The sequence below is a fragment of the Geotrypetes seraphini genome, chromosome 4, assembly GCF_902459505.1.
Source record: "Geotrypetes seraphini chromosome 4, aGeoSer1.1, whole genome shotgun sequence".
Classification (NCBI taxonomy): Eukaryota; Metazoa; Chordata; class Amphibia; order Gymnophiona; family Dermophiidae; genus Geotrypetes; species Geotrypetes seraphini.
Window position 1 is genome coordinate 861626 of NC_047087.1, and position 27195 is coordinate 888820.

Below are 27195 nucleotides of genomic sequence, written 5' to 3' on the forward strand. Positions count from 1 at the left end.
AAGCCCCTGAGTCAGATCTCCCACAAATATGTTGAAGAGGATCGGGCCCAAGACCGAGCCCTGAGGCACTCCACTGATCACCTCCGACGTTTTTGAAGGGGCACCATTTACCACCACTCTCTGAAGTCTACTGTTTAGCCAATCACCGACCCATGTAGTTAATGTCTCTCCCAGTCCCATTGATTTCATCTTGTTCAATAGTCTGCGGTGCGGAACGCTATCAAAAGCTTTACTAAAGTCCAAGTAAACGACGTCCAGGGACTCACCCACATCCAGTTTCCTTGTTATCCAGTCAAAGAAACTAATCAGATTGGATTGGCAGGACCTGCCTCTGGTAAATCCATGTTGGCGGGGATCCCGTAGATTCTTCTCGTCTAGGATTGTATCTAATTTATGCTTAATTAGTGTTTCCATGAGTTTACTCACTATGGATGTGAGACTCACCGGTCTGTAATTCTCAGCCTCTGTCCTGCAGCCCTTTTTGTGGAGTGGGATTACATTGGCTGTTTTCCAGTCTAAGGGGACTTTTCCCGCCTTCAAGGAAAGATTGAAGATCACAGACAATGGCTCTGCCAGGACATCACACAGCTCTCTAAGCACCCTGGGGTGTAGATTGTCCGGTCCCATGGCTTTGTTCACTTTGAGTCTTGATAGTTCGCAGTAGACGCTGCTGGGTGTAAACTCGAAATTCCAGAACGGGTCATCTGAGCTATGCCTTGCTTGCAACTGTGGACCGGACCCTGGCGCCTCGCAGGTAAAGACTGAGCAGAAGTATTCGTTTAGTAGTTCGGCTTTATCGGAATCTGATTCTGCATAAGTCCCGTCTGCTTTCCTAAGGCGTACTATCCCATTTGTGTTTCTTTTCCTATCATTGATGTACCTGAAAAAGGATTTATCCCTTTTCTTAATGTCCTTTGCTAGATTCTCTTCTATCTGAAGCTTGGCCTCTCTGACTGCCGTTTTGACAGCTTTGGACTTGGCCAGATAGTCTTCTTTTGCTGCTCCTCTTCCTGAATGTTTGTAGGAAACAAATGCTTTTTTCTTTTTCTTAACGAGGTCCGAGATTTCTGTAGTGAACCACTGGGGTCTGTTATTCCTCCGTCGTTTGCTTGTTGTTTTTATATAGCGATTTATTGCTTCATGTAGGGTAGATTTCAGGTTTACCCACATGGCCTCTACATTATTGGTTTCGGCATGGTCTTGCAGTGCCCGATGGACGAAGTCTCCCATGCGTTTGAAGTCAGTGTGTTTAGCAAGGGGAAGAGATATGTGTGTGGGGTGAGGGAAGGTTTGTTTAGGGTGTGATGGGGGAGGGGGTTGGAATGTGTGTATAGTGTTTACCGGAGGGGAATGTATGTCTCTGTGTGGAGGGAAGGGGAGAGGTGTGTAGTGTATAGGGGAGTATGTCTATGTCTACGGAGGAAGGGGTATTGTATGTGGAAGGAATGGGAAAGTGTGTGGGGAGAGAGAGGTGTGTGTAATGTGTAGTGGGTGTGTTGTGTGTGTATGTATTGGGGGAGGAGCGTGTGTAGTATGTGTGTGTGTTTAGCAAGGGGAAGAGATGTGTGTGTGGGGTGAGGGAAGGTTTGTTTGGGGTGGTTGGAATGTATGTCTCTGTGTGGAGGGAAGGGGAGAGGTGTGTAGTGTATAGGGGAGGAGTGTATGTCTATGGAGGGAGGGATATTGTGGGTGGAAGAAATGGGAAAGTGTGTGTGGGGGGGAGGGAGAGGTGTGTGTTATGTGTAGTGGGTGTGTTGTGTGTGTATGTATTGGGGGAGGGGAGGGGAGGAGCGTGTGTAGTATGTGTGTGTGTTTAGCAAGGGGAAGAGATATGTGTGTGGGGTGAGGGAAGGTTTGTTTAGGGTGTGATGGGGGAGGGGGTTGGAATGTGTGTATAGTGTTTACGGGAGGGGAATGTATGTCTCTGCGTGGAGGGAAGGGAAGAGGTGTGTAGTGTATAGGGGAGTATGTCTATGTCTACGGAGGAAGGGGTATTGTGTGTGAAAGGATTGGGAAAGTGTGTGGGGAGAGAGAGGTGTGTGTAATGTGTGGTGGGTGTGTTGTTTATGTATGTATTGGGGGAGAAGTGTGTGTAGTATGTGTGTGTGTTTAGCAAGGGGAAGAGATGTGTGTGTGGGGTGAGGGAAGGTTTGTTTAGGGTGTGATGGGGGAGGGGGTTGGAATGTGTGTATAGTGTTTACGGGAGGGGAATGTATGTCTCTGTGTGGAGGGAAGGGGAGAGGTGTGTAGTGTATAGGGGAGGAGAGTATGTCTGTGGAGGGAGGGGTATTGTGTGTGGAAGGATTGGGAAAGTGTGTGGGTGGGTGGGGAGAGGTGTGTGTATGTATTGGGGGTGTAGGTGAAGGCATGTCTCTGTGTGGAGGGAGGGGGAGGAGTGTATGTCTATGTCTGTGGAGGGAGGGGTATTGTGTGTGGAAGGAAAGGGAAAGTGTGGGGGTGGGTGGGGGGAGGTGTGTGTATGTATTGGGGGTGTAGGTGAAGGCATGTCTCTGTGTGGAGGGAGGGGGAGGAGTGTATGTCTATGTCTGTGGAGGGAGGGGTATTGTGTGTGGAAGGAAAGGGAAAGTGTGGGGGTGGGTGGGGAGAGGTGTGTGTATGTATTGGGGGAGGGTAGAGGGAGGGGTGTGTAGTGGGGGTGGGGAGAAACGCGTTTTGAGCTCGTGCGTGTCCTGCCCGGAAACGTCAATTCCAGCGTGCTAGTTCGCGCACGTAGAAACAGTTGGCGTTGTTACAGTTACGCGCACGTCCAGGTGAGGGCTCGGGTCGGGATACGCGCACGTCCAGGTGAGGTCCGAAGTCTGAGAAGCGCGCGTTTCGGCTTGTGAGTTTTGTAGAGAAATACCGGAGGAAGAAACCCCGGGAAGGGGAGAGGGAGGGGTAAAGGGGGCTCTTCCTCCTCCCCCCACCATCCTACCTTCCCTCCCCACCTCTCTGTCTGGCTCTGAAAATGGCGCGCAGGGCAGTCTTGGGCTGTGGCCGGAGCAGAAGGAAATATCTTCAGGCGGGGGGAGAAGAGGCCCATTCAGACCCAATGGGCGGGGAAGGGGGTTAGTGGTGTCTAGAACATCAGGGTGAAAAAGTTATTTTGCCTGCCCATGGCTTCTCCCCTCTGTTAAATAGCAACCTAAGAATAGCCTCACTGGGTCAGACCAAAGGTCCATCAAGCCCAGTAGCCCTTTCTCACAGTGGCTAAAACCCAAGGTGTAGCAATATTCCATGCTACCGATCCAGGGCAAGCAGAGGCTTCCCCTATGTCTTTCTCAATAACAGACTATGGACTTTTCCTCCAGGAACTTGTCCAAACCCTTTTTAAAACCAAGTAGGCTATCTGCTCTTACCACAACCTCTGTCAACCTGTTCCAGAGCTTAACTATTCTCTGAGTGAAAAAAGATTTCCCCCTATTGGGTTTTAAGAGTATTTCCCTGTAACTTCGTCAAGTGTCCCCTAGTCTTTGTAATTTTTGACGGAGTGAAAAATCGAGCCACTTGTACCCATTCTACTCCACTCAGGATTTTCTAGACCTCAATCATATCTCCCCTCGGATGTCTCTTTTCCAAACTGAAGAGCCCTAACCATTTTAGTCTTTCCTCATACGAGAGGAGTTCCATCCCCGTTATCATCTTGGTCACTCTTCTTTGAATCTTTTCTAGTACCATCAGAATTACCGCTGCTGGGTCAGACCAGTGGTCTATCGTGCCCCCAGGTCAAAGACCAGTGCTCTAAATGAGTTCAGCCTCACCTGTGTATGTTCCAGTTTAGCAGGAACTTGTCCAACTTTGTCTTGAATCCCTGAAGGGTGTTGTCCCCTATAACAGACTCCAGAAGAGCGTTCCAGTTTTCTACCACTCTCTGGGTGAAGAAGAACTTCCTTACTTTTGTACGGAATCTATCCCCTTTCAACTTTAGAGAGTGCCCTCTCATTCTCCCTACCTTGAGAGGGTGAACAATCTGTCTTTATTTGCCAAGTCTATTCCCTTCTGTATTTTAAATGTTTCGATCATGTCCCCTCTCACTTTTCTCTTTTCAAGGGAGAAGAGGCCCAGTTTCTCAAATCTCTCACGGTACGGCAACTCCTCCAGCCTCTTAACCATTTTAGTCGCTCTTTGGACCCTTTCGAGCAGCATTGTGTCCTCCTTCATGTATGTTGACCAGTGCTGGACGCAGTACTCCAGGTGAGGGCGCACCATGGCCCGCTATAACATCATGATCTGTTCTGATTCCTAGCATTCTGTTCGCCCTTTTCGCCACCGCCGTACATTGCGCGGACGGCTTCGACTTGTCAATCAGAACTCCCAAGTCTCTTTCCTGGGAGGTCTCTCCAAGTACCGCTCCGGACATCCTGTATTCGTGCATGAGGTTTTTGTTACCGACATACATCACTTTACACTTATCAACGTTGAACCTCATTTGCCATGTTGATGCCGATTTCTCGAGCTTGATTATGACACATTGCTGACCTTCGCAATCCCCCTGTGTCTTCACTACATAGTAACATAGTAGATGATGGCAGATAAAGACTTGAATGGTCCATCCAGTCTGCCCAACCTGATTCAATTTAAATTTTTAAATTTTTTCTTCTTAGCTATTTCTGTGCAAGAATCCAAAGCTTTACCTGGTACTGTGCTTGGGTTCCAACTGCCGAAATCTCTGTTAAGACTTACTCCAGCCCATTTACACCCTCCCAGCCATTGAAGCCCTCCCCAGCCCATCCTCCACCAAACAGCCATATACAGACACAGACCGTGCAAGTCTGCACAGTACTGGCCTTAGTTCAATATTTAATATTATTTTCTGATTCTAAATCCTCTGTGTTCATCCCACGCTTCTTTGAACTCAGTCACAGTTTTACTCTCCACCACCTCTCTCGGGAGCGCATTCCAGGCATCTACTACCCTCTCCGTAAACTAGAATTTCCTAACATTGCCCCTGAATCTACCACCCCTCAACCTCAAATTATGTCCTCTGGTTTTACCATTTTCCTTTCTCTGGAGAAGATTTTGTTCTATGTTAATACCCTTCAAGTATTTGAACGTCTAAATCATATCTCCCCTGTCTCTCCTTTCCTCTAGGGCAGTGGTTCCCAAACCCTGTCCTGGGGGACCCCCAGCCAGTCGGGTTTTCAAGATATCCCTAATGAATATGCATGAGAGAGATTTGCATATAATGGAAGCGACAGGTATGCAAATCTCTCTCATGCATATTCATTAGGGATAGCTTGAAAACCCGACTGGCTGGGGGTCCCCCAGGACAGGGTTTGGCAACCACTGCTCTAGGGTATACATATTCAGGGCTTCCAGTCTCTCCTCATACGTCTTCTGGCGCAAGCCTCCTATCATTTTCGTCGACCTCCTCTGGACTGCCTTAAGTCTTCTTACGTCCTTCGCCAGATAAGGTCTCCAAAACTGAACACAATACTCCAAGTGGGGCCTTACCAATGACCTGTACGGGGGCATCAACACCTTCTTCCTTCTACTGACTACGCCTCTCTTTATACAGCCCAGCATCCTTCTGGCAGTAGCCACTGCCTTGTCACACTGTTTTTTCGCCTTTTGATCTTCGGACACTATCACCCCAAGGCCCCTTTCCCCGTCCATGCATATCAGCTTCTCTCCTCCCTGCACATACAGTTCCTTCCTTACTCTGCATTTCTTTGCATTGAATTTTAGTTGCCAGGCATTAGACCATTCCTCTATCTTTTGCAGATCCTTTTTCATATTTTCCACTCCCTGTTCGGTGTCTACTCTGTTACAAATCTTGGTATCATCTGCAAAAAGGCACACTTTTCCTTCTAACCCTTCAGCAATGTCAGTCACAAACATATTGAACAGGATTGGCTCCAGCACCGAACCCTGAGGGACTCCACTACTCACCTTTCCTTCCTTCGAGTGACTTCCATTAACCACCACCCTCTGGTGTCTGTCCGACAGCCAGTTTCTGACCCAGTTCACCACTTTGGGTCCTAACTTCAGTCCTTCAAGTTTGTTCAACAGCCTCCTATGAGGAACTGTATCAAAGGCTTTGCTGAAATCCAAGCAAATTACATCTAGCATATGTCCTCGATCCAGCTCTCTGGTCACTCAATCAAAAAATTCAATCAGGTTCGTTTGGCACGATTTACTTTTTGTAAAGCCATGTTGCCTCGGATCCTGTAACCCATTAGATTCAAGGAAGTACACTATCCTTTCTTTCAGCAACACTTCCATTATTTTTCCAACAACTGAAGTGAGGCTCACCGGCCTGTAGTTTCCTGCTTCATCCCTTTGACCACTTTATGAATAGGGACCACATCCGCTCTCCTCCAATTCCCAGGAATCACTCCCGTCTCCAGAGATTTGTTGAACAAGTCTTTAATAGGACTCGCCAGAACCTCTCTGAGCTCCCTTAGTATCATGGGATGGATCCCGTCTGGTCCCATCGCTTTGTCCACCTTCAGTTTTTCAAGTTCCTCATAAACACCCTGCTCAGTGAACGGAGCAGAATCTACTCCATTTTCTCGTGTAACTTTACCAGACAATCTCAGTCCTTCTCCAGGATTTTCTTCTGTGAACACAGAACAGAAGAATTTGTTTAGCACATTTGCTTTCTCCACATATTGGTTCCCAGCATCTTTTAGCCTAGCAATTCCATTTTTCATCTTCCTCCTTTCACTAATATATCTGAAAAAATTTTTGTCTCCCTTTTTTACATTTTTAGCCATATGTTCTTCCGCCTGTGCTTTCGCCAGACGTATCTCTCTCTTGGCTTCTTTCAGTTTAACCCTGTAGTCCTTGCTGCTCTCCTCTTCTTGGGTTTTTTAATATTTCACGAACGCCAACTCTTTCGCCTTTATTTTCTCAGCCACTAGGTTGGAGAACCATATCGGCTTCCTTTTTCTCTTGTTTTTATTGATTTTCTTCACATAAAGGTCCGTAGCCATTTTTATCGCTCCTTTCAGCTTAGACCACTGTCTTTCCACTTCTCTTATGTCCTCCCTTCCTAACAGCTCTTTTTTCAGGTACTCTCCCATTGCATTAAAGTCCGTACGTTTGAAATCTAGGACTTTAAGTATCGTGCGGCCGCTCTCCACTTTAGCCATTATATCAATCCAAACCGTTTGATGATCGCTACTTCCCAGGTGAGCACCCACTCGAACATTAGAGATACTCTCTCCATTTGTGAGGACCAGATCCAATATCGCTTTTTCCCTTGTGGGTTCCGTCACCATTTGTCTGAGCAGAGCCTCTTGAAAGGCATCCACAATCTCCCTACTTCTTTCCGATTCCGCAGACGGAACATTCCAGTCCACATCCGGCAGGTTGAAATCTCCCAACAGCGGAACCTCCTCTTTCCTTCCAAACTTTTGGATATCCACAATCAGATCCTTATCAATTTGCTACGATTGAGTCGGAGGTCTGTAGACTACACCCATGTAGATAGAGGTTTCATCTTCTCTTTTCAGAGTGATCCATATCGCTTCATCTCTCCCCAGGTCCCTTGCATTTCAGTCGCTTGGATATTGATCTTTACATAGAGAGCTACTCCTCCACCTTTTTGACCATCTCTATCCTTCCTAAAAAGATTATATCCCGGTATGTTTGCATCCCATCCATGTGATTCACTGAACCATGTCTCTGTGATAGCGACAATATCTAGATCTGCCTCTAACATCAGGGCTTGCAGATCATGAACTTTGTTGCTTAGACTGCGAGCATTTGTGGTCATCGCTTTCCAGCTATTTTTCAGTTATAATCTCCTTTTTCGTATGGATTTTTGTTTCGTTTCACTTTCCGTTGCAATACTAAGAAATGAGTTGCTGATATTGTTTATGTTGCAGTCTTTACTACTATCACATCTTTTCTTTTGCCGGGGGTGGTCTCTATAATTGTCCTACGTACATACACCACCCCCACCTTCTAGTTTAAATGCCTAGAAAAATATTGTCTAAATTTCTCTGCAAGGTTTCTTTTTCCTGCTGTAGTAATATGTAGCCCATCAGTGCAATATAGCTTCTTGTCCTTCCATGTATTTCCCCATCCTCCTATGTACCTGAAGCCTTCTTGATGAAACCAGGCTTTGAGCCATCTATTAAAGTTCTCTGTGTTTTTCACTCTTTGCTCTCCCTTTCCATATGCAGGCAGTATTTCAGAAAAAGCTAAAGTCTTTACAAAAGGTTTCACGCCCTCACCAAGCTCCCAAAAAGCTTTCTATGCTGCAAGTGTGGAGTTGTTGGCCAGGTCATTTGTTCCCAGATGGATAACAACATCACTGTTAAAATCCTTAGTTTCTTCCTTAATTATAGTCTGTATTTGCCTGGAACTCCTGGTAGCTGAGGATCCTGGAAGACATTTCACTGTTTTGTTCTCCTCACCTTGTGTTCCAAGGTTAATGCCTCTGATGATGGAATCCCCCAACAGTAATAGTTTTCTGTTTTTGGCTTTTTTATTTGTGCTTATGGTGCGCTTGTTCTCTTAAGTTACATTCATTGGTTACAGTCCCACCTCCCTTCTGTTTTCTTGAGTCCCACCTCCCTTCTGTTTTCTCTGAATAACTTTGTATCGTCTGCAGATTTAATCACCTCACTCGTCGTACCAATGTCCAGATCGTTTATAAAGATGTTGAAGAGCACGGGTCCAAGCACCGAGCCCTGCGGCACCCCACTGATGACGCTCTTCCAGTCCAATTATTGTCCATTTACCCCCACTCTCTGTTTCCTATGCTACAGCCAGTTTTTAATCCACGTGAGTCTTTCACCCTCTATTCCTTGGCTTTTCTTGTCTCTGATAGCTTCCTTTACCTCTATAGTGAGCCATGGTGGTTTCTTGTTCTTTTTCCTCTTGGATCCCTTGTTGATACATGGTATATATAGATTTTGCGCCTCGGTGACTGTATCCTTAAAAATGGACCAAGCTTGCTCTAGCGTTTTTACAGTGCTTATCCTCTTCTTAATCTTCTTCCCCACCATGAGTCTCATCCTTTCATAATTCCTTTTTCGGAAGTTCAGTGCCATGGCCATCGTTCTGGACCGATGATTCGCCCCTGCGTCCTTGTGGAACAGATCATGTTGTGATCCCTGTTTCCCAGCGTTCCTTCTATACCTTGTACCGGTCCTCGCAGTCCATTTAGAATTAAGTCCAGAATTGCATTTCCTCTTGTATTTTCCTTGACAAGTTGTACCAGGAAGCAATCGCCTACAGCATCCAGGAACTTGGTCTCTCTAGCACAGCCGGAGGTGCCTAGGTTCCAGTCTATCCCTGGATAGTTGAAGTCACCCATGATAACTGTGTTGCCTCCCTTGTAGTTGCGTTTAATCTCGTCCATCATTTCTCCATCAGTTTCTTTGGACTGCCCTAGGGGTCGGTAGTAGATGCCAATCTTCGTTTCCAGTCCATTTGTTCCTGGAATTTTTACCCATAGAGACTCTAACTTATCCGTCTTTTGTGGTGTGTTCTCTCCAGTAGATTCAGTGCCGCTATATCTTTCTTCAAAGAAGGAGATCAGAATTGAATACAATACTGCAGGTGAGGTCGCAAAATAGAGCGATATAAGGGCATTATAACATTCTTAGTCTTATTAATCATCCCTTTTTAAATAATTCCTAGTTGCTTCTTTGCTTTTTTGACCACTGCCACACATTGGGTGGAAAGTTTTATCGTATTGTCTACAATGACACCAGATCTTTTTCTAACCCCCAAGGTGGACCCTACCATTGGATTATTCTTCCCAGTGTTCATCACTTTGCATTTGTCCACATTAAATTTAATTTTCATTTGGACACCCAGTCTTCCAATATCCTAAGGTCTACATGCAATTTTCACAGACCTCACATGTAGCTGATGCCAACCACAGAGCCCCTGCACACATGCATCAGTGTATTCATATTTGCCATGGAGCAAAGAAGTCGTGTGGATTTTCCTTTCCTGCCTTCATTTTCTGTATTATTTTGTGCTTTTCAACTAGCAAGTCGATACTTTTGTTTTTTCCCCCATTGTTATATCGGGACATATGCTTAGTAACCTACCCTTTGGCCAGGAGCATCAGGGTTTTGCCACCCCTCCTGGTTGCCTGATGAGGTGTTTTGGGGTTTTTTTGTCCTCTTCATTTTGTGTTTTCCTACCTTGTTCATGTTATAGAATTGCTGTTAAATTTATAGCAGAGACTAATACCACCTTTTTCAGCTGTTTAAATATCCTTTTTGGTTCCCTGACACAGGAATGAAACAGGCTCTGTCCGTCGGAACCTTTGAGATAAGTCCCTTGAGAAGAGAAGACTGAGAGGGGATTTGATAGAGACTTTTAAAATATTAAAAGGATTTGATAAAATAGACCAAGAAGCAGCTTTACTGAAATTTTCAGACGTGACACGAACAAGAGGTCATAGCCTGAAACTGAGTGGCAGCAGGTTTAGGACAAATGTCAGAAAATTCTGTTTCACACAGCGCGTTGTGGGTGCTTGGAATGCACTCCCGGAGGAGGTTGTGGAGAAGACCACTGTACTGGGATTCAAGCGCAAGTTGGATGCACACCTTCTTGCATATCATATTGAGGGATACGGTAAATCTGGGTCTCCAAAAAGGAGTACCTAAATGGGCCGCCGCATGTGCGGATCACCGGACTAGATGGACCTCGGTCTGATCCGGTGAGGGCATCTCTTATGTCTTTTAAGCATATGATCTAAATTAAAGTTTTTGACTGTAGTGTACAGCAAATATAATGATTTTTGATACTATCTAACACATGTACGATGACTGGTTGGTGAGGCAATATTCTTGGGGCATGTCCCTTGTTTTTGCCTTCAAGTCTCTGTTGTTTGAAATATTTATTGTAAGGAATATCAAATTTATGTGAAATTAGTTTTTTGAATTTCTGTTTGAGCAGTGGCTTTTTTCTTGCTACAAAACTGTTTTGGTCTACCCTCATTTATATTTCACCATTGAACTGGTTTGCCCCATTCATTGATCGACCAAGTTGTGATCATGTCACCCCAATACTGCAGCGCTTGTATTTGTTACCCATCAAGCAGCAGATTAAGTATAAGATACCAGTATTACTGTTGGAGCATAAAGCCATCAATGACAGATTGTCACTATGTTAAGACTGCATAAACCAAGATCTTCCTCTCAAGTTTTGCTGGAGATTCCATCTCTTTGTGAAGTAAGATTAGAGGAATACCAGAGAACGACATTTAGGGTACGGATCCAGTGTGGTGGAATTCTAAGTTTCCAAGTTTTAGTATTTGATATACCACATTGGCAAATGCATCTATGTGGTTTACATTTAATATGGAGGTTAAATAGAATGAAAATGGAAAAACCAGTATTAAAAAAATAAATAAAGAATACAAAAAAGTTAAGTTACATTATGAACAAATAAGATAAATAAAATATGATAAAATTTAAATGCAATTTAATTTTAAATGTGTGCTTCTAATTTCATACTGATACTCACTGAGTCCTGCCATTATCCTTGAGATTAGCCTCTTTTTACTCCTGGTAGAATTCTGTGTGTATGAAAGAGACTCAACCACTAAGCCAATACATGAGGAGAAAGTGACCCGCTGTGCAGGGGTTCACTTCCTCCTCTATTGCTTGTGTCTGCACTGAATTAACTGCATGTGCAGAATTCTGTGCATCCCAAGGGGATGAAGAATTCCGCCAGAAGTACCTCTAAAAAAAAGCCTTAAGGTTTGTCTTTTCCAGCAAATGTTTAGGTTAGAGTGAGAAGTGGGTATTGCTCAGTGAAACATGGTTTATTTTTGTATGTTTAGTAGAGAATGTTAAGCCGCTTAACATGCTTGGGAGGGAAAGAGATGGCAGCACGTCATTCCATAACCTGGAGGTTAACTGGCTACTGGCAATTATTCAGACTTTGCTGCATAAAGTTAAGACATCCTTTCTTATGCCTAGCTTTATGCAGTTAACAGACTGAAAATCTCTACTAACTAGCTAGGATTCTGCACTATCCCCCTACTCTGTCTCTGTACCTACATCACACCCGCACTGCTTACAAAATAGCCAGTTTCAGTAAAGATGGTTAGGGGGATGTTCAGCGGCACTGTCCAGTTAAATGCTGATGAATAATCCTGGACGGTGACGGGACAAAAGTGCGCAAGATCCCAGCGCGCCGCCTAAAAAGTTACTTTTAAAGAGCTCCAATGGGGGGTGTGAAGGGGAACCCTCACTTTACTTCATACTCTTTGTGCTGCCGTTGGGGGTAGGTGGGGGGTGCAACCCCCCACATTATAGAGAAAACTTAACTTTTTCCGATTATTATTATTATTTTTTTTTTTAAGGAAAAAGTTAAGTTTACTCTGTAATAGAGGGTTCCAACCCCCCAACCGCCCCCCCCCCCCAACGGCAGCGCGAAGAGTATAAAATAAAGTGGGGGGCTCTTTAAAAATAACTTTTTAGGCAGCGTTGGGGTCTTGCGCTGTAATGTCAGTGCACCGAAGTCCTACGCGCAAATGACTATGAACCATCCCGGACAGCCCTAGACGAACAATTTTAAATGGCCAGGAGCCTCTCTTAGCTGTTTAAATTGCTTTGAGTAAGTCCCCACTACACCTGACTGCACTTGCTTGGCTTCTGTTGTGGAATTACTTTCCCCCTTCATTATTAATGCATAGCGCTGGTTTTAGCGCTGGCAGCGGCGGTAACTGGCTTCCCTTGTTCTTAGTCCACTGTTCATATGAACGTTGGAGGCGATAAAGCCCACGCTATGCATTAGTAAAGGAGGGGGGGTATGTGAATTAAGAAGGGGTTTGTAATTGTTAGCCTTTCATAAAAGTCTTAAGACTTTTTTTAAGCAGACCTTTGGTAATGATGGTTGATTTAATACCATCTGGTTGGTTATGCTGCTGTTTTAACACAAGTTCAATAAATGTTCTTTAGCAACTCTCCACACTGGCATAGGCATCTTACAAGTGGGTTATATCTCATTATGACCTACAAGTGGAGGCTGAAACAAAACTCTGGAATAGTACATAATAGGTGTGTCTCTATTCCTATCGGTTTTCTTTCAGTCTCCAGCAGCTGCAAGTGAGCTGTACCCATCTCCCTTGGTAGGGCTGTTGGAATTAGTGTAGGGATCCTAGTCCCCGTTTTTGTGCCAGATTGAACTTGGGTGGGCCCTGTTTTGGGATACGTCCGACCTCGGAGGTGTCACTCCCGGCGGGTCCTGTGCTGGGTCCCTTCCCCCTTTTCCTCCACCTCCCCAACATTTTTGTAGAGGTGCCTCAGCAGTAAGCCTTGTCCCTAGTTCAGGTAAGGCATACTGCTTTGAGAGCCAAGTGGAGTCTGTTCTGTGAAAAAAAAAAAATCCTAAGGTAGTGCCGATCTGAAGGGTTGCTTTCCTTTTAAATTTGCTGTATTTTACTGTATTTTTCAACTAACCGGCACTTTTTCTTAGGTCACATATGGAGCAATGAACACTTTACAAGGGAAAAAGCGCTCATTGTGCTCCAGATGTGAGGCACTTGTGACTGGCCTGTGCAAGCAGTGTATAGGCCGGATCGGTGGAGGAGGTTCATCGGCAGTGGGTGCTGGCGTCCAGGGCTCCCCACCACTAGTGCCTCGTGAGTCTGCATGGAGCACTGGGGAAGCCCGGTCTTCCCCCCCACCGCCCACAGAGGGATTTCCTCATCCAGTAAGGGTAAAAAGGATTCCCTTACTGCCGGTTCAGCTGGGGATTCCCTCACAGTGATGCCGGCTTGCCTGTTTTAGCAGCTGGGACAGTTCAGGCTTCCCAGCCACTACAGGCCGTGGAGGAGTTATTTTTGGTGGGATCTTTGCCATTTTTGATGGCAGGCCCCTCCATTTTGTCTGAAACCTCAGGTGATCTTCCCCCTGTATTAGAAAACAGGGGCAGGTTTCTTCTGGGTCTCCTGCTGTGGCAGGGAATCCCATGGGACCCCCTGGGGGTTTTTCCCCTGATTTAATTTTTGCTTTGTGCAGAGCCTATTTTCAGGCGGTTGGGGGTCCTGCCTGCGCCCAGGGATTTCAGAGGGGGAGTCCCTCCGCACCTCCTGTGGCTTTGCCTCCCTCTCCGCTTTTGGTGTCCCCTCTTTCTCCTCCCCTTGGGATGAAAATTTGTGGTTAGAGGACCGTGTCAGCCTGGATGAGGATCTGGACCCTTTTGAGGAATTCCAGGATCCTCTTGAGGGGACAGTTGCTGGTGGCGGGGCGTTTGGTTTCCCAGTTTCTGGTGAGGAGGCATCCATAGTGCACCTTTTTCAGAGGGGATGACCTGCCAGACCTGATTCAGCAGGTCTCCACGGTGCTGCATTTCGAGGAGGTGCCATCGGAGGCCCCGCATATGGAGGACCCTCTTCTTATGGGGATCCGCGCTACTTCCCACTCTTTTCCTATGCATCAGGATATTTGGGATCTCGTCCTGATGCTGTGGAATACGCCGGAGGTGCCATTTCAGTTTGCGTGCTCCATGGCTCATTTGTATCCCATCCCAGAGTGGGGTAGGGCTACCTTGAAGTCGCCAGTGGTGGACACGATGGTCTCAGCGATTGCTAAGTGGCATATTGTTTCTGTCGAGGGTGGTTCCTCATTACAGGACTCTGAGGAGCATAAGTTGGAGACCATTCTTAAACAGAATTTTGATGTCTCTGCCTTGGGGGTCTAGGCGGCTATTTGGGGGTTCAACTCAGGCTGTTTTTCAGTGGGCCGAGCGTGTCCTGGATCGCGAGTCTGATGACTGGTCTTTGGTGGAACAGAAAGTGGCAAAGATTGAGATGGCTGCCTCGTTCCTCTCGGATGCCCTCTGTGACTTGGTGCGGAAGTGGCCATGCGTCATACCTTGTGGCTTTGCCCTTGGTCAGCAGATGCAGCGTCCAAAACTAAACTCACTAAATTTCCCTTTCGGGGGTCGTTTTTATTTGGAGATGATTTGGAAAGTTGGTTCAGACTCTGACGGACTTTAAAGTGCCCAGCCTGCCTGAGGACCTTACCCACCCGGCGGTTTGGGGTGGCAGTGCCTGGGGGCGTCTGCAGTAGTTCCGCAGATACCACCCTGGGTGTGGGGCTGCTCCCTTCCCGGCTTTGGGGTTTTCCCGGGGTCATTTTTATCAGCGCATGCAGTCCTTTCGGGGGGGGGAGGGGTTGGAATCTCTCTGCCGGTTCCCCCACTACCCATCCTGCCCAATGATTCCTTGCCGGCACCCCCTCTGGTTCTGGGAGTGCCCGGCTGCGTGAGTTTTTTCCAAAGTGGGCCAAGATCACGTCCGATCAGTGGGTCCTGAAGGTGGTGCGGGATGAATATGCTAACATAGTAACATAGTAGATGACGACAGATCAAGACCCAAATGGTCTGCCCAACCTGATTCAATTAATTTTTTTTTTTTTCTTCTTAGTTATTTCTGGGCAAGAATCCAAAGCTCTACCCGGTACTGTTATTGGGTTCCAACTACTGAAGTCTCCATCAAAGCTCACTCCAGCCCATCTATACCCTCCCAACCATTCAAGCCCTCCCCAGCCCATCCTCAACCAAAAGGCTATATACAGACACATACTGTGCAAGTCTGCCTTGGCCTTAGTTCAATATTTACTATTATTTTCTGATTCTAGATTCTCGGTGTTCATCCCACGCTTCTATAAACTCCACCACCATTTTCCTCTCCATCACCTCTCTCAGGAGCGCATTCCAGGCATCCACCTCCCTCTCCGTAAAGTAGAATTTCCTAACATTGCTCTTGAATGTATCACCCCTCAACCTCAAATTATGTCCTAAGATTTTGTTCTATGTTAATACCCTTCAAGTATTTGAATGTCTGAATCATATCTCTCCTGTCCCTCCTTTCCTCTATGGCAGGGTTGCCCAAGTCCGGTCCTCGAGATCTACTGGCAGGCCAGGTTTTCAGGATATCCACAATGAATATGCATGAGAAAGATTTGCCTTCACTGCTTTCTTAATATTCAAATCTCTCTCATGCATATTCATTGTGGATATCCTGAAAACCTGGCCTGCCAGTAGATCTAAGGACCAGACTTGGCAGCCCTGCTCTAGGGTATACATATTCAGGGCTTCCAGTCTTTCCTCATACGTCTTCTGGCTCAAACCTCCTATCATTTTCGTCGCCCTCCTCTGGACCGCTTCAAGTCTTCTTACGTCCTTCGCCAGATACAGTCTCCCAAACTGAACACAATCTCCAAATGGGGCTTCACCAATGACCTGTACAGGGGCATCAACACCTTCTTCCTGCTACTGGCTACACCACTCTTTATACAGTCCAGCATCCTTCTGGCAGCAGCCACTGCCTTGTCACACTGTTTTTTCACCTTTAGATCTTCGGACACTATCACTCCAAGATCGCTCTTGAGTTTGCTCGCTCCCTGCAAGGTCATTTTCTAGCTTCTCCATGTCAGGCGGCATGGAAGACGCAAGCCTTTCACTAGACCCTTGAACGCTTGCTAGATCTCAAAGTGGTAGTTCCAGTACCCCCTCAGGAGTGTGGTACCAGCAGGAACTCAATTTACTTTGTGATGCTCAAGAAGGAGTGGCCTTCTGGCCCATCTTAGATTTAAAAGTGGTCAACAGGGCTCTCAAAATTCCATCTTTTCACATGGAGACACTGCAGTCTGTCATTCTGGCAGTTCAGCCGGGGGAGTATCTGACTTCTCTCGATCTGATGGAGGCCTACTTGCATGTTCCAATTCAGGCCTCCCATCAATGCTTCCTTCGCTTTGCAATCTTGTGTTTGCACTATCAGTTCTGTGCACTTCCTTTAGTCTGGCCTCGGCTCCATGGATGCTCACCAAGGTTATGGTGGTTGTTGTGGCGGCCTTGTGGACAGAGGGCATTCTGGTCATCCCTACCTGGACGACTAGTTGATTTGAGCAAAGCCATCTCAGGAGAGCACCCGAGTCACGGCTCGGGTGGCGTAGTTTCTGCACTCGCTGGGATGGGTGGTCAACCTTTCCAAGCCCCATCTCAGCACCTGGAGTACCTTGGGGTTCTGTTCGACACCTCCCAGAGGCTCAGGTAAGCAAATTGCAATCTCGGATTCGCCTGCTAATGGCGTCCCAGTGTCTTCGAGTCTTGGTATCAATGGCGGCTTCCCTCGACGTAGTGAGGTGGGCTCGGGCCCACATGCGTCCTTTTCAGTATGCTCTGCTTCTAAGGTGGTCACCCCAGCGGCACAGTCTGGATCTCCCTGTTCCTCTGAGGGACTTGGCGCGCTGCAGTCTTTGTTGGTGGCTCCAGATCTCCCATCTTGTTCAAGGGATGAGTCTGGATCAGCCACAGTGGACGGTGCTTCTCACGGATGCCAGTTTCCTCAGTTGGGGAGCTCAGTGTCTAGGGCACCTGGTCCACGGAGGAGGCGTCCTGGTCGATCAATGTTCTGGAGACCAGAGCTGTCCGTCTTGTGCTGTTAGCTTTTGCTCCTACTTGATGGGCAAATCAGTCAAGGTTCTGTCGGACAAAGAGCACTCGGGTGGCGCAGGAGGCTGCTCTGCTCATACTCTGGGCAGAATCTCATCTTCGGGACATCTCAGCCTCCCACATAGCCGGAGTTGAGAATGTTCAAGCGGACTTGCTCAGTCATCACGTGCTAGATCTCAGAGTGTGGTGTCTTAAGCCACGTGGCCTTTCAGTTGATAGTGCAGTCTTGGGGTCAGCCCCTCATGGACCTGATGGCCACGAGTGTCAATGCCAAAACAACCCGCTTCTTCAGTCATCGGAGAGACAGTCAGGCTGAGGGGCTGGATGCTCTGGTTCAACCATGGCCGACAGAGGGGCTGTTGTATGTATTCCCTCTGTGACCATTAGTGGGCAGAGTTCTACTCCACATTGTTCTTCATCCGGGCCTTGTGGTTCTGGTGGCTCCGGATTAGCCCAGACGTCCGTAGTATGTGAATCTGGTGCGGCATCTGGTGTCGGATCTCTTCCTCTTCCTCTTTCGCCCGATCTTCTGACTCAGGGCCCCATTCCTGTGTTCGATCCGGGTCCCTTTTGTCTTATGGCTTGGCTGTTGAAAGGGAATGCCTACGTAAGAAGAGATATTCAGATAAAGTGATCTCCACCCTCTTGTGTCCCAGAGACTTTCCACGTCTTGGGCTTATGTGCGGGTTTGGTGTATCTTTGATGACTGTGTGGGGCGCATGGTGTGGTCTCTTTGCACTTCCCTGCCTCACATCTTAAAGTTCTTACAGGATGGCCTGGACAGGGGTCTGACTTGGTCTTCTCTTCAGGTTTAGCTGGTGGCCTTGTCAGCCTTTCGTGGGTTGTTATGGGGGTCAGCGTCTGACTGCCATTCCTGATGTCATAGAAACATAGAAACATAGAAGATGACGGCAGAAAAGGGCTACAGCCCATCAAGTCTGCCCACTCTGCTTACCCAGCCCCTGTCTATGCCCTAATGACCCAGTTTCCTTATCTTGACCCTCGTATGGATCCCACATGGGTATCCCATTTATTCTTAAAGTCTGGCACGCTGTCTGCCTCGATCACCTGCACTGGAAACTTGTTCCAATGATCAACCACTCTCTCTGTGAAGAAATACTTTCTGGTGTCGCCATGAAATTTTCCGTCCCTGAGTTTGAGCGGGTGCCCTCTTGTGGCCGAGGGTCCCTTGAGAAAGAAAATATCATCTTCCACTTCGACATGTCCCGTGAGGTACTTAAATGTTTCGATCATGTCTCCCCTCTCCCTACGTTCCTCGAGAGTGTAGAGCTGCAATTTGTTCAGTCTCTCTTCATACGAGAGACCCTTGAGCCCCGAGATCATCCTGGTGACCGTCCGCTGAACCGATTCAATTCTGCGCACATCTTTACTGTAATGTGGCCTCCAGAATTGCACAGTACTTCAGATGAGGTCTCACCATAGCCCTGTACAACGGCATTATGACTTCAGGCTTTCGGCTGACGAAACTTCTATTGATACAACCCAATATCTGCCTTGCCTTAGATGAAGCCTTCTCCACTTGATTGGCAGTTTTCATGTCTGCACTGATGATTACTCCTAAATTTCGTTCTGCTGAAGTCCTAGTTAAAGTTTCTCCGTTCAAGAAGCACGTCCTGCATGGATTTCCGCTTCCGAGGTGCATGACCTTACATTTCTTAGCATTGAAGCCTAGCTGCCAGGTTGAGGACCAACTTTCCAATGTAAGCAGATCCTGCGCCATATAATTCTGTAAACTGCATTCACTTACTATATTACATAGTTTGGCGTCATCGGCGAATAGTGTTATTTTACCTTGAAGCCCTTGAGTCAGATCCCCTATGAATATGTTGAAAAGGAGTGGACCCAGGACCGAGCCCTGCGGCACTCCACTGGTCACCTCCGATGTTTTAGAGAGGGTACCATTAACCACCACCCTCTGAAGTCTGACACTCAGCCAATCATTGACCCATGCAGTTAGTGTCTCTCCTAACCCCATCGATTCCATCTTGCTTAGCAGCTTTACTGAAGTCCAGGTATACGACGTCCAAAGACTCTCCCAAGTCCAAATTTCTTGTTACCCATTGAAAACATACAAAACATCGCTTCTTGTGGACGGCCAAATTGCTGAAGCCTCCCATGACCGTCTGGTCCCTCTTGGGATTTGAATCTGGTCCTGTCTGGGCTGGTGCGCCCCCCTTTTTGAGCCTTTGGGCGCCTGCTCATTAAGGACCTTACTGTTAAGATAGTCTTCTTGGTGGCTATTACTTTTGCTAGGCATGTTTCGGAGCTGCAGGCTCTCTCTTGTAGGTCTCCCTTCCTGAAGTTTTCTAGGGAGTGGGTCATTTTGCGGCCTGTTCCTTCCTTTCTGCCAAAGATAGTTTCTCCTTTTCATATCAATCAGGCAGTGGTCCTCTCGGTGTTGGGTAGTCAGGAGGGATCTTCAGAGCAGAAACAATTGAGCGAGCTAGATGTCTGTCGGGTTCTTCGCTCTTATGTTCCGAGGACCTAGGAGTTCAGGAAATCAGATCATCTCGTTGTCCTTCTAGTGGGTCCTCATAAGGGGGATGGCTTTTCCAAGGTTACGCGCTGGATCAAGGAGATTATTGCTTCCGCAAACCTTCTTCAGAAGAAGCTTGTTCCAGTATTTCTCAAGGCTCATTCCACTCGGGGTCAGGCAGCTTCTTGGGTTGAGTCTTCACTAGTGCCTCCAGTGGATATTTGTAAGGCTGCTGTTTGGTCTTCCTTTGGCAGACAGTACCGTGTGGACGTTCAGGTGCATCAGGATGCGGTGTTCAGTGAGTGTGTTCTGATGTTGGCCCTTCGGGGATCCTGCCCATGATGGGGATTGCTTTGGTACGTCCCACTTGTAAGATGCCTATGCCGGTCTGGTGAGTTGCTAAAGAAGGAGAAATTAGGTTCTTACCTGCTAATTTACTTTCTTTTAGCCTTTTCAGACTGACATAGGACCCCACCTTGTCTTTTGTCATGTTGTTCTTGTGGGTGTTGCGCATGCAGATTTTGTTTTTTCTGCAGGTTCTAGTATTTTTCTAGGGCCTGGGAGAATTGAACAGCAGCTGTGGCTCGGCTGGCGTAGCTGGCAAGCTGTGGGGACATTTTCTTGCTGGGATCTCTCCTTTGCAATTTCCAACAGCATTCAGGTATATTAGTTGTTACTCCTATTTCGAGTCTTGTTTATTTCTGTTTCAAGTTCTTAGTTCTGCTTGACTATTCGGCAGACTGATAGGAATAGGGAGAGACACCTATTATGTACTATTCCAAAGTTTTGTTTGTCTCCACCTGCTGGTCATGATGAGATATAACCAGCTTGTAAGATGCCTATGCCGGTCTGGAGAGACTAAAAGAAAGTAAATTAGCAGGTAAGAACCTAATTTTTCCTTCTCTTTTATGTATTTTAAAATTGTGGTTTTATTTTTAGAATTTTTGTTGGAATTTGGTTTTGGTTTTTTTATTTAAAGTGTTTGTATGTTTTGTTTTTATTATGGATGTACTTTTGTGCCTAGACTTAGACAATATGGTATATAAGTTTGTAAACAAGTTTCTAAAGAAATATTTTAGAAAACCTGAAAAGCTAAAAGTTATGGAATTAATAGGGAAAATGTTTTGCAGCTCTAACTACCACTTTGAGTGCTTTAAGTAAGCGGTGGGGTGTGGTATGGTCTGTTGTTACAAAACACCTTTTAGAACTCTCAGAGGCTGAGCCATACTGTCAGCTTCTGATCTGAACTTCATAAGGCTTTCTCATTCTCTGCTTTTCTTTTCAGCCAGGAGGAAAGTATCTGCAAAACGTGACAACAGTCCTGAAAGTAGGTCCATACTCAAACAGACCTGATCATGAGCAGAATACCTAGGAATAGGGAGAACCAAGAGGTCAGAGACCACAGACACAGGGAAGAAGGTGGAGACCATAATGTGAAACAAAAGCAGCTGAAAAATGGACCTGGAACCAGGAGTGTACCATGCCAGAAAAAGGAGGCATATTGGTCTCAAGAGAGCAGATCCCACCACAACAAGGGCCAGCAGTGCTTAGAAGAAAATAATGACCCCTACCGTGAAAAGGGAAGGTATAAAGGCCATTCCCAGGAAAGCAGAGGGCATCAGCACCACTACAGAGGAGAGCAGAACTGTGAGGAGTATAACTGGAAGAAGGGAGACCTGCATCGGGATATAGACAGACATCAAAGAATGAATCCAGATCAGTCTTATGCTAGTAGTTTCACCAAAGCTTATCACCAGGAGTCTGATTACTACAGGCATGAAAGGTAAGTGTGGAGAGGGGGAAGGATGAGCTTGAAATTTTAAATCCAAAGCTTTTTATAGTGGATTCCAAAGTTGTACCTGAATAAGCTATTCCTCAATATAGTAGGTACTCCTGTCCCCTCGGAGCGTACCAGCTAAGTTTCTATCTGAGGCAATGAAAGGTAAAGTGACTTGCCAAGTAGGACAAAAAGCATCAGTGAGATTTGAACTCTGGCTTCCCTTGTTCTTAGTCTGCTGATCTATGAAACTGCTACTTAGAAACAGTAATATACATATAAAGGTCAAATGGCCCATCCAGTCTGCCCATCCGCAGCATCCATTGTTTCCTCCTTTCCCTAAGAGATCCCAAGTGCTTTCTTGAATTCAGAGACACTCTTTGTCTCCACCACCTCTACTAGGAGACTTTTCTATGCAGCTGTAAAAAAGTATTTCCTTAGATTACTCCTGAGCCTATCACCTCTTACTACTACTACTACTACTACTACTACTAATTATTTCTATAGCGCTACTAGACATACACAGTGCTATACATCAAAATATAGAAGAGACAGTCCCTGCTAAAAAGAGCTTATAATCTAGTCAAGACAGATAAACTGGACAAGAAGGTGCATCAATACACAGTGCTCAGGTGGGGGAATTACGGAAGGAATGATAAGACAGATATTGGTGCTTAGCAGTGGGGGAAATGGCATATATTGGTGCTTAGCAGGTGGGGGAATTACAAAGGGAATGATAAGACATATAGGGCTAGATTCACAAACCTGCCCAATCGGGCCCGATCTGGGCAGGTCCGATGAATTCACAAAACAACAATATACAGATGGGGGGAGATTGGAGGAACGCCTCCATCTGCCTGCCTGGATCGCTCCAGGCTGGTGGAGATTTTTTTTTCTTTTTTTTAACTGGAGCCCGTGGTTTAACTGCTTAAAACCACGGGCTTGCACTGTGGGGAAGGGTGGGAGAGTCGGGGCAGGCAGGCAGACGTTCGGGGCAGGCAGGCGGGCGATTGGGGCAGTTTGGGGCAGGCAGGCGATCCGAGCTGACAGGGCAGAGAGCAGGGTGGCAGAAGGCAGGGCAGTCAGAAAGGGCTTGAGCGCATGCATGGATTCGAAGTGATAACACATTTTTCCGTGGGAAGAGCTACAGGAGCTTATTCTTCAGGTCTCCTCGGTGTTGCGCTACGAGGAAGATGCAAAGGCGCCCCTGTGTGTCGTGGACCCTCTGCTTCGGGGGATCCGCTCTGCATCCTGCTCTTTTCCTATGCATCCTTTGCAGTGGAAAGTGCCGGAGGCGCCCTTTCATCTTGCATGCTATATGGCTGGCCTGGATCACATCCTGGAGGGGGATAACGATACCTTGAAGTCGCTAGTGGTGGACACGGTGGTCTTGGCAATCGCGAAATGGCATACTGTACCCGTCGAAAATGGCTCAGCCTTACAGGACTCTAAAGAGTGTAGGTTATAGGCCCTTCTTAAGCAGAATTTTGATGTCTCTGCCTTAGCGGTTGAGGCAGCAATGTGTGGCGGTCTGGGGGCTCTGGCCTATTTTCGATGGGCTGAGCATGTCCTTGACCGTGAGTATGATGACTGGTCCTTGGTGGAACAAGAAGTAGCCAAAATTGAGATTGGTGCCTCTTATCTCTCTGATGCTCTGTATGACCTGTTGCAAGTGTCGGCCAAGTCCATGGCCCTCGGCGTGGCCGCGCATCATACCTTGTGGCTTCGGACTTGGTCAGTGGATGCAGCATCTAAGGCTAAGCTGACAAAATTTTTCTTTCGGGGGTCTTTTTTGTTTGGTGAGGATTTGGAAAAGATTCAGACCTTGACGGACTCTAAGGTTCCTCGTCTTCCTGAAGACCGTGCTTGCCCGCCTACGCAAGGTGGCATTGCTCAGGGGCGTTTGTGTGATTTCCACAAGTTTCGTCCTGGCTGAGGGGCTGCTTCTTTTCCAGACTCTGGGGGTCCTCAGGGCCATTTCTTTAAGCCCATGCAGTCCTTTCGGGGGGGCCCGTAAGGGGAGGATGTGATTTCTCCATTGGCTCTTCCGCCACTCGTCTTGCCCAATGACTCCTTGCTGGCGCCTCCCTTGGTTCCGGTGGGTGCTCAGTTGCGCGATTTTTACCAGGGGTGGGCTGCACTCACAATGGATCAGTGGTTCCTGGAGGTGATTCGGGACAGATATGCTCTGGAGTTTACCCGCTTCTTGCCAGATTCTTTTCTTGCTTCTCCTTGTCAGGTGGCATGGAAGAAGTGAGCTTTTAGCCAGACGCTTCAAAGATTGCTAGAACTTAAAGCGGTGGTGCCAGTACCTCCACAGGTATGGGGCACAGGCAGGTATTTGATTTACTTCATGGTGCCCCAAGAAAGAGGGGTCTTTTTGACCCATCTTAAATATGAAGGAGTCGACAGGGCACTGCGGGTTCCGTCTTTTCGCATGTAGACCCTGAGATCTGCCATTCTGGCTGTTCAGCCGGGGGAATTTCTGACCTCTCTCGATCTGGTGGAGGCATGCTTGCATGTTCTGATTCACACCTCCCATCAGTGGTTCCTTTGCTTTGTGCTCTTGGGAAGGCACTACCAGTTTTGTACGCTTCCTTGTGGTCTGGCCATGGCTCCGCGTACATTCACCAAGATTATTGTGGTTGTTGCGGCAGCCTTGTGCAAAGAGGGCATTCTGGTTCACCCCTATCTGGACGACTGGTTGATCCAAACAAAATCATTTCAGGAGAGCTCCCGGGTTACGGCTCGGGTTGTGCAATTCCTGCAGTTATTGGGATGGGTAGTCAATCTGTCTAAGAGCCAGTTGGCTCCGACTCAGTGCCTGGACTACCTTGGGGTTCTTTTCGACACAAGCTTGGGGAAGGTCTTACTGCCAGAGGCCCGAGTGGTCAAGTTGCATTCGCATATTCGCCTTCTGATGGCTTTACGGTGTCCTCGGGCTCAGGGTTTTCTCCAGGTCTTGGGGTCGATGGCAGCTTCCCTGGATGTGGTTCGGTGGACCTGGGCTCACATGCGCCTGCTTCAGCATTGGTCACCCCAGGTGCACGATTTGGACTCTCCCATTCCTCTTCATGGCTTAGTTCATCACAGTCTCCATTGGTGACTACAGTCTTCCAATCTGGTGCAGGGAGTGAGTCTGGATCAGCTCCAGTGGACAGTTCTCTCATGGACGTCAGTCTCCTAGGTTGGGGAGCGCAGTGTCTCGGTTGCTCAGCTCAGGGCAGCTGGTCTCCAGAGGAGGCGTCTTGGTCAATCAATGTTCTGGAGACCAGAGCCATCTAGCTGGCGTTGCTAGCATTTCAGACGTTGTAGATGGGCAAGTCTGTTCGGGCCTGAGGCCACCGTTTTTATACAGCATTGTTGGGTGTGGGTTTTTGGCGCATTCATTATGAGCACTGCAAAAAAGCAGAAAAAGTGCATTTTCTGTGGGTGCTGAGCAGTGGATGTGGCTGGCGTGTGCACGAAATTTTCCTGCCATCTTGAGGGAGACTCGGCCTCAGGTGTCGGCATGCCGGGTTCTCCTTCGCACGCACATCACTCATCAGCAGAGCAGGTGAGGCCCTGGCTTCCCTTGCTGCCCACACCGGGATTTCCTCAGCTGCCGGTGGTCAGTCAGTTTCAGTGTGTAGACCGCTGGGGATTCCCTTTCTGCTACAGTGGCTGGTGGTTTTTCTGTAGCGGTGGGATCGTCTCTACCTTCGGTGCTGCATATGTTTTCTGGTAACAGTTTATCGATGACCCTTCTCTCAGTTTTGGTGGTAAGCACGTCTAATTTGCCCACGGCCTCCGGTGACCTTCCTTCTGCTTGGAAAGACTGTAACAGGTCTTGCATATGTGTCTCTTGCTCCTAACATGAATGCTGTGTTGTCACCAGGGATTTTTTTTCCCCCTGATTTGATGTTGGCCATGTGCAAGGCTTTTTTAAAGGCAGCTTGGGGTCCTGCTTTGGTGCCGGGGGTCGTGGGGTAGTTTGGGTTTTTTTTCCTCCCACTGCCATTTCCATTTAGTCTCTTGCCGCAGCTGCCTCTGTCCAACACTTGCAGCCTTTGTCCAAGCGGGCGTTTTGGTACGAGGATTCTTTTATGGCTGATCAATTTTCTCCAGATGAGGAAATGGATCTTGGGAAGGTCTGCTGTTTGCCAGGGGCCAGGATCCGGGATGTCACTGCTTGCATTGACAGACTCATCAAGCCCCGAGACCACTTCCCCATGATTCTAATCCACGTCGGAACCAACGACACCGCAAGGAGCAGCCCGGACAGCATACCTGAAGACTTCAGGGCCCTGGGGGAGAAGCTGAGGAGGATGGATGCGCAGGTAGTCTTCTCCTCGATTCTCCCAGTGAGGGGCAAGGGCAGAGCCAGAGAGGATCGAATACAAAGGGCGAACGACTGGCTGCGAGGATGGTGCAAGGAGATGAACTTCGGGTTTCTGCACCATGGAGAAGCATTGCAAGGACTACAGGGACACGACGGGCTACACCTAACCAGAAGAGGGAAGAATGTCCTTGGACACCGCCTAGCCCGCCTACTCCACAGGGCTTTAAACTAGGTAAGTCGGGGGAGGGTACAGGCACAAACAACATACCAGGCGAACTAAAATGCCAATACATTTATGAGGCTGAGGAAAGTAGACACCGAAATTCTGGGTCAGGGGTGAGTGCACACACTTTTGAGTCGGGAGTAGGGTCACATCATATTTATGGGTCACATTGTAATTCCGGGTCTAGGGGGAGTACACACTGTAGTTCTGGGTATATGGGGAGTACACATTGTGGTTCTGAGCCTCAGGAAAGCACAAATAACACAAACAATGCTAAAGGTGTTCAAATAGCTCAAACAGGAATATCCCCACTGAGACATAACAAAAATATAACATGGAGGGCTATGTACGTCAACGCACACAGTTTAGGAAACAAGATCCTGGAATTGGAAACAGAAATAAGGAATGCCGACCTGGATGTGGTGGCGATATCTGAAACCTGGCTCACAGACTCGCACGGGTGGGACATGGTCATACCGGGTTACAACTTGCTTCGCCGGGACAGAGAGGGTAGGAAGGGAGGGGGTGTAGCATTATATACTAAAGATGACATTAAGTTCACGAGAATCTCAGATGTCCAGCATACTGGGGAATCCCTTTGGGTTAATTTGGCCAGAGGGAAGGACAAATGCTTGTATCTTGGCGTAATTTACAGACCCCCAAGACAACAGGATGACCTGGATATGGAAATAATCGAAGATATAGAAAATATCACCTTGCGTGGGGACACAGTATTGCTAGGTGACTTCAACATGCCTGATGTGGATTGGGTTACACTTACCTCTGCTTCCGGCAGCAGCAGGAGGCTATTAAACTCTATGAAAGGAGCAAGCCTCAGGCAACTGGTGTTGGAACCGACAAGGGATCAGGCAATACTGGACCTGATACTTACCAATGGAGAAAGTGTCACAGAGGTCTCGGTGGGCGACACATTGGCCTCCAGTGACCACAACATGGTATGGTTCAATATCAGGAAAGGTTTCACTAAA

The 27195-nt window shown here is 47.4% G+C and overlaps 2 protein-coding genes across 6 annotated transcripts in view; one reads left to right on the forward strand and one right to left on the reverse strand.

Annotated features, from left to right (window-relative positions):
- The window catches only part of TAT (tyrosine aminotransferase), a 253009-nt gene that overhangs the window by 157251 nt on the left and 68563 nt on the right, over positions 1 to 27195 (reverse strand). The window lies entirely within an intron of this gene.
- The window catches only part of MARVELD3 (MARVEL domain containing 3), a 138650-nt gene continuing 114110 nt past the window's right edge, over positions 2656 to 27195 (forward strand). For 2 of the 4 annotated variants that reach the window (XM_033941782.1, XM_033941779.1), the window contains exons 1-2: positions 2668 to 2805; positions 21171 to 21668. In XM_033941782.1, the coding sequence (XP_033797673.1) occupies positions 21241 to 21668 (428 nt within the window). In that variant the 5' untranslated portion in view covers positions 2668 to 2805; positions 21171 to 21240. Of the gene's footprint in view, positions 2843 to 21170; positions 21669 to 27195 lie in introns of all 4 variants that reach the window. The other 2 variants (XM_033941781.1, XM_033941780.1) reach the window with 2 other exon arrangements.